This window comes from Emydura macquarii, unplaced genomic scaffold (genome assembly GCF_026122565.2).
Source record: "Emydura macquarii macquarii isolate MOO-44397 ecotype Brisbane River unplaced genomic scaffold, CSIRO-AGI_Emac_v2 contig_746, whole genome shotgun sequence".
Lineage (NCBI taxonomy): Eukaryota > Metazoa > Chordata > Testudines > Chelidae > Emydura > Emydura macquarii.
Window position 1 is genome coordinate 1,267,786 of NW_027130883.1, and position 9,297 is coordinate 1,277,082.

Genomic DNA, 9,297 nt, shown 5'->3' on the forward strand with positions numbered 1-9,297 from the left:
CCTTCCCTCCAACCCCAGCTCAGGCAGCTCACCCCCCTCCCCCCCCCCACAAGCCAGTCAGGCCCCCTGGGGCTGGATCGGGGCCATCGCCCCCTGGAGGGGAAAAATCCCATGTCCCATCCAACCCCTCCGAGGCGCTGCTATGGGGCGGGGGGGGAGAGTAGGAGGGGGGGAGCTGAGTGTGCAGGAGGCCGGCCCCACAGGGCAGGGGGCCGGGCCGGGAGGGAGGGAGAAGTGGAAGGGGCTGGATCTCGCCCACGTGCCGGCAGCCCTCCAGCTGGGGGGCCGGTGCCGGGCTGGGCTGGCAGGGGGGCAGCGGCGGCTCTGGCCCCGGCCCCGGCGCTGCGGGCTTCCTGTCGCTCTTTGCCGCGGCGTCCCCACCTGTCCCCGCTTCCCCGGGGGGGCTCCTGGCTGGCGGCTCCCCTCCCTGCGTCTCTCCCGCCTGGGCGGGGATGGGCCCCGCGCGTCCCGCCCCCCCCCCCAGCTCCGCGCTCCCCTTGGCCGCTGCCGGCTGATGCTGCAATGCATCAAGTCCCCCCGCCCGCCCCCTGCGCCTGGCGCACGCTTTGATTCATTCCCGGCCGCTCGCCGCAGCCGGCAGCCGGCTCCTCCGCAGTGCGCCGGGCAGGGGTGACCGCAGGCCCCTCGCGCCCTCCCGGCCGGGCACCGGCTCCATCGCGCCCTCCGGACCCGGCCCCGGCTCCATCGCGCCCTCCCGGCCGGGCACCGGCTCCATCGCGCCCTCTGGACCCGACACCGGCTCCATCGCGCCCTCCCTCCCGGGCACCGGCTCCATCGCACCCTCCGGACCCGGCACCGGCTCCATCGCGCCCTCCCTCCCGGGCACCGGCTCCATCGCGCCCTCCGGACCCGGCACCGGCTCCATCGCGCCCTCCCTCCCGGGCACCAGCCTGTCCAGCCTCGTGGCCAGTGCCGAGATTGTCCCCGGCTGTCCCGAAGGTGGGCGCCTTTCTTCCGACGCGAGAGGCACCCGCCGGGCACCATGCCTTGACCGCCAGCGGACGTGGGTCAGGGCAGAGGTCTGGGTGCAGGGCCCTCTCCCGCCCTGGGGATTTGCTGAGTGGCCAGGTTGTGGCTATGCAGTGACAGTGAGACAGTGGCTGGATCGGGCTGAGCTGGGACCGTGGTGATTTCCCCCCCCCCCCCACCCCAGGGGCTCTGGACATCATGTCCCGCCCGTGCCAGGCACAGCCTGGAGCGTGTCCCTCCTGAGCCTGAGGCAGTTTGTGGGCTGCCAGGAGGCAGTGGCTGAGCCGTGGACTCTGCTCCGTGGGCTGGCAGAGGTCGCCAGGGCAGGGTGAGGGACCCAGGCCTGCCGCCAGCTCTCCCTGCGCCCCCGTTTATGGCTCCTCCGGCCAGCTCCATTGTCTGCCCTGGCCTGCGGGGGTGCCCCTTTCCCAGCAGTGCTGGGCCCTGGGCCCACCTGGGGTGTCGTGTGGCAGCAGGGGCAGCCGGGCCGTGCTAGCCTGTGCCTGGGGGAACGGGCCGGCCCAGTCGCTCCTCCGGGGCTCCACGCCAGGACCAGCTGGGAGCATCCGGCCAGGACATTCCAAGGCGCAGGCCGGGCGGTGCGGGACGCCGAGCCCTTGGCTATAAATACCCTCCTGGAAGATTCCTGCAGGGGATCATCTGTCCGCCGAGTGCGGAGCCAGCGGGCAGGGACCGGGAGGGACCTGCTGTGCCAGCCCCAGCGAGGAGCTACCCCAGCTGGCCTGGGGCCTGCACCCCGGATTCCAGGGACCCCACTATGGCTCCGCTGGGCCCATCACTCCTGCTTTGCCTCAGCCTCGGTGAGTGCAGACCTGGGGCGGAAGGTATGGGGAGGAGGGGAACTCCTGGGCCCTGGGCGAAGTGGCGATGGGGGGTGGGCCCCGGTGGGGGTCCAATCCACAGCACCTCCACCCCCACCTGGGCAGCTTCGCTCCCCTCAGGGAAAGCGGAGAGCGGGATGCAGCCACCAACAGGCCGGGGTGGGGATGGGACTAGCCCTGAGGCCAGAGAGGAGCCTCCATGCAGCATGGAGAGACATGGCCGGTCCCTGAGAGCCAGGGACGGGGAGATAGGGTGGGCAGACAGCCAAACAGAGACAGACGGGTGGACATGGAGGGCCCAGGCGCCATAATTCAGAGAGACGGGGCCACCCAGCCCCTCGCAAGGGCTGATCCCTGACAGGGCCCGGGGTGACACTGAGCCACCTGGCAGGAACCACCCAGGAAAGTTTAGATACTAAGAGTCCAACTGCAGTGACAGAACAAATAGATCATCCCTGGCCAACCCCCAGCGCTGCCGGTGCCCCTCACTCCTGACCCACAGCCCCCTGCCAGCCCAGCCCTGGGCTCCCCCCACAGCTCTGCTTGTGCATTGCCCTGAGGTAATTTGATGTATGTGGGGGGACAGACAGAGACCCACAGAGCAGGCCCTAGCCAACAGTGGCCTCCCCAGGCCTCTGCCTTAATCCCCACCTCTCCGGCTGGCAGAGCGGCCTGCAGCTCCCCTGGGGGCAGGACCCTTGCAGTATCTTGCGAGCTGATTGAGGGGAAGGAGAGCATATGGGGGAGCCTGGGGGCAGTTTTGGGCGAGCTGGATGTGCAGATCTGGGGGTGCTGAGGGTGCAGAGCAGGGGGTGCTGGAGTGGTTCTGGGGTGCAGATCTGGGGTGGAGACTGTGGGGCCTGGAGCTCGGGGGTGGTGCTGTGGGATCTGTGTGTGACTCCCCTAATGCCCTGCCCCCCCAGTGTCGTCATGCTGGGCTGGCTGCGTGGAGGTGGACTCACACACTGAGGCCGTTTTCGGAAAGACCTTCAAGATCCTCTGCATTTCCTGCAAAAAGCGGAGCGAGACCTCGGCCGAGGCCTACACTGAGTGGTTCTTCAGAAACAAAGGTGCTGAGACCTTCAGCAAGGTGCGTGAGGGCTGGCCAGAGGGACAGACTGCGCTAAGGGGAGCAAGGGGCATGGGGTAGGAGGGAATCATATCCCTCTCCAGGGCTTTCCCTTCTCCTCCCACATGGCCTCCTCATTCGCTACTCAGCCCCCCGTATGTTGTTAAACGGTGGCTGGGCCCCACCCCAGAGGTGGTTGCATCTCAGCGCTGGCCCATTCCAGACAGGCCTAGCAGCTAGGAACTGGTCACTAATTGGCCACCCTGAGCTGGGTGTAGGCAGACAAGGCTCATTCTCTGCTTGGTGCTCACGGCTCCCCTCTCCCTTCTAACCACTAGACCCCACTCCCTTCCCAGAGCCAGGATAGAACCCAGGAGTTCTGGCTCCCAGCCACCCCTGCTCTAACCCAGTAGACAGCACCCCCCTCCCAGCACTGCGGTTAGAACCCAGGAGTCCTGCTGTAAAAATAGATACCACGTCCATCCTGCCACATGTCTCCCTCTGAACCTGGGGGTCACACTTCATCATGTCTTGGTCCGTCTGCGTGGGGCACTCTCTGTGGGGAGGGGTCACGTTCTGTGGTGCCATAGGTTATGGGGGGGGGAAGTGTCATTCTTTGTGTGTGGGGGTCACTCCCTGTGGTGCCCGGGGAGGGTTCTCTCTCCATGGGGCTCTGGGGGGGGTCACTCTCCATGGGGCGATGGGGGAGTCACTCTCCGTGGGGCCAGAGGATGTGATGTTTTGGGGATGACCCACATCAGTGGGGTGCTGTCACTACCTGCCTTGTCCCTTGGGGGCCCCGGTGCTGCATTGTGATGGCTCAGGCCCTGACCCCGCTAGCCGCCCACGGGCATCAGGGTCTCAGCCTGGCTTCCACCCACCTAGTGTCACCCCAGTCCCTGGCGAGCCCCAAACGGTGATTTCCTGGGAAATGCTGGAGTCCCAGCGGCCCCGCGAGGCTGCGCAGGCGAGTTACACAGAGACTCACCAAAGACCGGCAGTGCCTGGCCACACCACCTCCAGCCCCTCGCCTAACCCAGGGTGCTGAGGCCTCTGCCCTGTCCCCGGCGTGCCCGCTCTCCTGGGGAGCCCATGCTGCCCGTCCAGCGCCCCGCTTAGGTGCTGGCCTGTGTCTCTGGTCGGCTGTCGCCTCAGACCTCGTCCCTTCTGCTGTGGTGCAGGTTTTCTCCTCACTCTCAGCATGGGCATGTCTGGTGACGTGCTACGGGGGGGGGACCCCCCTAACTGTGGGTCCCAGCAAATGGGACAGTCCCAGTTCAGTGTCTTTCCACTCCTGGTAACATGCCACTGCTGCCGTCCCTGGGATGCCGTGCCTGGGGCTGGCAGTTAGTTCTGTGCATGCAGGCGGCCTGGAGGCCTACACTGCATGAGAGCTTCGTCCCCTTCTCCCTGTGGGGGGTCTGGACCCCCATTATCACCAGGGTCACTCTCTGTGGGCTGTGTGCGGGTGCCTCTCTGTGGGCAGGTCTCTCTCTGTGGGTCTGTGGGAGAACCACATTGGGCTAAGGGGCTGTTGTGTGGCAGGTGTTGTCTGTGGTGTTTCCTGTAGAGCTGTGGTCTCAGTCCATGGTGACCATGGGGCTGTGGTCTGGGACAGGCATCCCCCATTGGGCTGTGGTCTGGGGCAGGTGTCTCCCATGGGGCTGTGGTCTGAGGCAGGCGTCCCCACTCTGCATGGCTGTCCATCTGACTTCCTGCCCCCCAGATCCTGCGCTACGACCCAGACGCGCTGCTGGAGGTGATGGACGAGCGGTTCGAGGATCTGGTGGTGTGGAACGGCAGCAAGAACACGCGGGACCTGCAAGATCTGTCCATCTTCCTGACCAATGTCACCTACAACCATGCGGGCGAATACCTGTGCCACGTCGACCGCACCCTCACCTTCAACGGCTACGTCTTCAACATCATCATCAACAAGACCATTCACGTCGAGGTGGTGGATAAAGGTGAGTGGGCGGGGCTGTGGGCAAGGGGCGGGGCCGTGGGCAGGGGTGGAGCTATGTACTCAGGGTGGTGCCACTAGGGTGACCGGGGCCTGGGGAGTAATAGGCATCTATGTAAGACAAAGCCCCGATATTGGGACTGTCCCTATTAAATCAGGACATCTGGTCACCCTGGATGCCATGTACATGGGGCAGAGCCACAGCTACAGGGAGATCTTAGTAATGGGGCCAGGCTGACATGTAGGGGTGGGGCTACCTACATAGGGCGGGGCCAGAGACGTGAGGGCAGGGCCACACACAAGGGCGGAGCCATGCGTATAGGGGTTGCAGCCACACGGAAGGAGGGGCCGCACTCACTGGAGTGGGTCTACACGCATGGGGCCCCATGCCCAGAAAGTGGGGCAGCCCAGACGGGTTGCGTGTGGCACCATGTACGCAGGAGTGGAGGTACGTACATGGAGGGGTGACTCACATGGAGGGAGGGGACAGACCCATAGGGGGGGTGGCCACACATGGGGAGTGAGGGCAGAGGAGGGGGTGGAGCCACACGTGGGGGTGGAGCTACACACCGTGGCGGAGCCACACAGAGGAGTGGGGATGTACCAACACCCATCCCCCCAGGAGCCGGGGGGGAACCTGCTGTGTTGGGTGCTGAGCTGGCTTCTCCAGCTGGGGGCGGTGCTGAGGCAGAGGAGGGGGCTGTGAGGACCGTAGGGGGACCAGGCCCCAGTCTCACATCCTCTCCCCCCCTGCAGCGAACAGGGACATGGCGTCCATCGTGTCGGAGATCATGATGTACGTGCTCATCGTGGTGCTCACCATCTGGCTGGTGGCTGAGATGATTTATTGCTACAAGAAGATAGCGGCGGCCACGGAGGCGGCTGCCCAGGAGAACGCGTGAGTGCGGGAGGGTGCAGAAGGGGCTGAGTGGGGGGCCCCAGGTGGAGGCTGGGTGGAGGGTGCAGGGCCCGGGTGGGGGCTGGAGGACCCAAGCGGGAGGTACCTTGGGGCAGGGGCTCTAGCAGGCCGGGCGGGCAGCGGGTGGCAGGCTGCCCCTCACCTCCTCTCCCCACAGCTCCGAGTACCTGGCCATCACGTCGGAGAGCAAGGAGAACTGCGCCGGGGTGCAGGTGGCGGAATAGCCGGCGGGGGCCGTCAGCGAGCCTGGGGGACCTCGTGTGGCGGGTAAGCCCAGATGCAGGGAGCCCTGGGGCTCAGCCCGACCCACGGGATTTGGTGCTACCCTGCATCCTCCCATCAGACTCTGCCTCGCTGCCAGTGCTGTACTGTGGGTCTCCGGCGCCTGGGGGCCTTTGTGCCCCCCCATCCGTGGCAACAGTGGCAGCCCTGCGGGGTGGGGGAGGGGGTTCTGCAGGCCTGTTTGCTGCTCTCCATTTCCCCCCAGTGGGGGGGCAGTGGGTGCGGCTGGCAGCGGGAGTGACGGGCAGATGCCCCCAGACCACCCGGCAGCACGGAGGGGTCGTGACGGGCTCTGGTCCCCGTGGCTCCCTCGTTACACCCAGCGCGGGGGGCAGTGGGGGAGCCCTCAGCCGCCAGCAGGCCTGAGCTGGAGTTGGCACGGTCACTGGGGATCTCAAAGCCTGGCGTCCCCTGGATGCCTGTCACAGTGGGGGCGACTCCTCTGAGGAGGGCCCAGATGGTGCCCCCCATGGTCCCCTCCTGCCCCTCCCCCTTGGTACGCCACTGTTTGCTGCCCCCTGAGCACTGACTGCCCCAGCCAGCCCCATGGACCCTTCCCTCCTTGGCCGGGGCAGAAGAGCTCCCTGCACCCACCACAGCGTTGTGCCTTGTGCCCCTGCTCTGCAGGCCAAAGCCAGGAGGGAACCCAGGAGTCTGGTCTCCCAGCCCTCTCCACTCTAACCACTAGCTCCCTCTCCCTTCCCAGAGCCAGGAGTGCTCCCCTCCCCCCCAGTGACACCACTCCCTTCCCTATCTCAATTACAGCCACATTTGTTGTAACACAGTAAGTGTCGCATCCTTCTGTCATAGGCAGACTCCACAGAGGATAACAGCCCACTACCGCTAGCAGCGGTGGGGTTCTCCTTTGGCTGGATGGGCTGTGGGCAGGGTGGCCTGGTTTTCAGTGACATTGTTCGTTGCAGGCCTGAAACTACGGCAAGGAACGAATGAACGAAGAGGGGAGTGACTCGAGATGGGGCGCCCCCCCAGAGAGCAGGGACAGCCAGCTGGCTCCCCCCCACACCTTTGCACGGCCGGGGCTGCCCCAAACAAAGCATGCTGTTGTGAATCCTAGCGCTCGCTCTCCCAGCCCCATGGGGGTGGGCCGTGGGCACCTCGCTCTTTTAGATACATTCTTTGTCTCCTGGCGAGCGAGGCCGCCCCCCCGCCGCAATGCATGATGGGGGGAGCAACATGGCCGCTGCTCGCGCAATGCAAAGCTTGGCCTTAGCCCATGCTGGCCTCCCACACCCCTCTGCCTCCGGGCACTTGCACTCGCGCTTTCTGGTTTGCACATTTCTCGCGCTTCGGGTTGTTTTGGTGACTTCACTGCCCGCACGTTTTGGGTCTGAGGAGAGGGGGCCCCTGACGTGGAGTGTCCCAGGATGTGGGGAGGGAAGGGCTCAAACAGCTTCCAGTCTGGCTCCAGGTTACTAGGCAAAGCATCAGCCTCTCAGGGACTTGCGGAAGGCCTCCAGGATGGCCACCCAGTGGGCTCCTAGGCCTTAACTGGGGACTCAGGGGTGTCCAGGACGGCTGCATACTGGGACCCCAGATCCCATGAGGGGATTGGGAATGACTCCAGGATGGCCGCCGAATGGGTCCCCACTTGGCCAAACCCATGGCATGGCAGAGGTGGCCACACAGTGGCCACACCCAAACATGGGGGGGATGGAGGGGACATTCAAGATGGCCACCAAGTGGGTCCCAAGGCTTCAGTCGGGGACCGGGAGAGGTGTCCAGGCAGCTGTATACTGGGACCCCAGGCCACATGACAGGATGGGGCATGCCTCCAAGATGGCTGCCCAATGGATCCCAACTTGGCCATACCCACAGTGCTGTGGGGATGGGGGAAACGTCCAGGATGGCTGCCAGTGGGGCCTAAAGCCCTAGACTGGGGCTGAGAAGGCATCCAAGATGGCCGCCTGTCAGAACCCCAGGCCATGTTCCCTGAAGGAGCCTGTGTTTCCATTCGCAGGTGGGACATTCCCCATTGCCCCGGGGGCAGCTGCTTCGCTGCTTTGTGGGCTTCCAAAGCAGATGCCCCTGGGGTCCCCTCTCCCTCCATCTCTTCCCAACGGCCAGGGCATGGCAGGCAGGGCCGGGCTAGGGCTCTTCCAGGCCCCTGTCACACAGACAGCTCCTCTCCTCTCCTCGTGAAGGGACTGAGGTCTGGGGGAGCAACCTCCACACAGGCCACCTGAGGGGTTTGCTAGTGACAGCCCCCCTCAGTCTCCCATGGAGTGCTGCAGACTCTGCCTCCCTCCCCTCCATGCAGTGACACCAGAGATACCAGCTGCCCCCTTGCCATCCACCCCATGCCATATCCTCCCTGTCATCCAGCCCCTCCATGCCATATCCTCCCTGTCATCCAGCCCCTAGATGCCATATCCCCCCTGCGATCCGGCCCCCCCATGCCATATCCTCCCTGCCATCCACCCCATGCCATATCCTCTCTGCGATCCAGCCCCTCCATGCCATATCCTCCCTGCCATCCAGCCCCCTATGCCATATCTTCTGATGCCAACCCCCCGTGCCATCCCACTCCCAAATGCCATGTCCCCCTAGCCCAGGGGACCCATTTCCCCAACCCAGCCACTCTGGGCTCTTCAGGGAATACAGCAGCAAGAATCCCCCCCCCCCCCCCGGCCTCCCCTCCTCAGACCCACGGGCTGGTCCCGGGGACCTGCCTGTCACTGTGCCCTAGGGGCTGTTCATGGAATAAAGAGACTGGATTTCACCCCGCGCTTGCAGTGTGATTCCTGGGTGGGGAGGGAGACATGGGTCAGTGGGGGATATAGGTGGGGTGGATATGGGGGTGAGGTGGAATGGGATATGGGATCAGGCAGCAGATGGGGGGTATGGATATGAAGGGGTGGGGTGATGGTGAATATGGGGGGGAGGGTCAGGCTGGGGAACCTCTAACAGCCTAGGAAGTGGGTGGCAGGGGAGAACAGGCTGGTGGTGGGGAAGGATCCCGGCAGCGGATGGTGGTGTGAGGAGTGAAGGGTGGGTGGAGGGAGCCCAGCAGATGGGAGGGGGTGATGTGAGAAGGGGGGTGTGCAGGCTGGGGTGGGGAGAGGGAATCCTGGTATCTGGGGGAGGCGTGGGGGCGTGCAGGCTGTCTACCCCAGGTTCCCGCTGCCCAGGCCACTGCGCTGGGTTAGGGGGACACAAAGCTGTGGGGATGGAACATGGGGCCTTTTGCCACTGGGGGGCGCTTGCTCTGATC

The 9,297-nt window shown here is 65.2% G+C and overlaps 1 protein-coding gene across 1 annotated transcript; it reads left to right on the plus strand.

Moving 5' to 3' along the window:
* The first annotated feature begins 305 nt into the window (after positions 1 to 305).
* On the plus strand, positions 306 to 8,121 carry SCN1B (sodium voltage-gated channel beta subunit 1). Its single transcript, XM_067542986.1, has 6 exons — positions 306 to 1,811; positions 2,756 to 2,922; positions 4,628 to 4,868; positions 5,621 to 5,762; positions 5,941 to 6,050; positions 6,989 to 8,121. The coding sequence occupies exons 1-5, from the start codon at positions 1,769 to 1,771 to the stop codon at positions 6,005 to 6,007; spliced, it is 660 nt and encodes a 219-aa protein (XP_067399087.1). The 5' UTR covers positions 306 to 1,768; the 3' UTR covers positions 6,008 to 6,050; positions 6,989 to 8,121.
* The last annotated feature ends 1,176 nt before the right edge of the window (positions 8,122 to 9,297 follow it).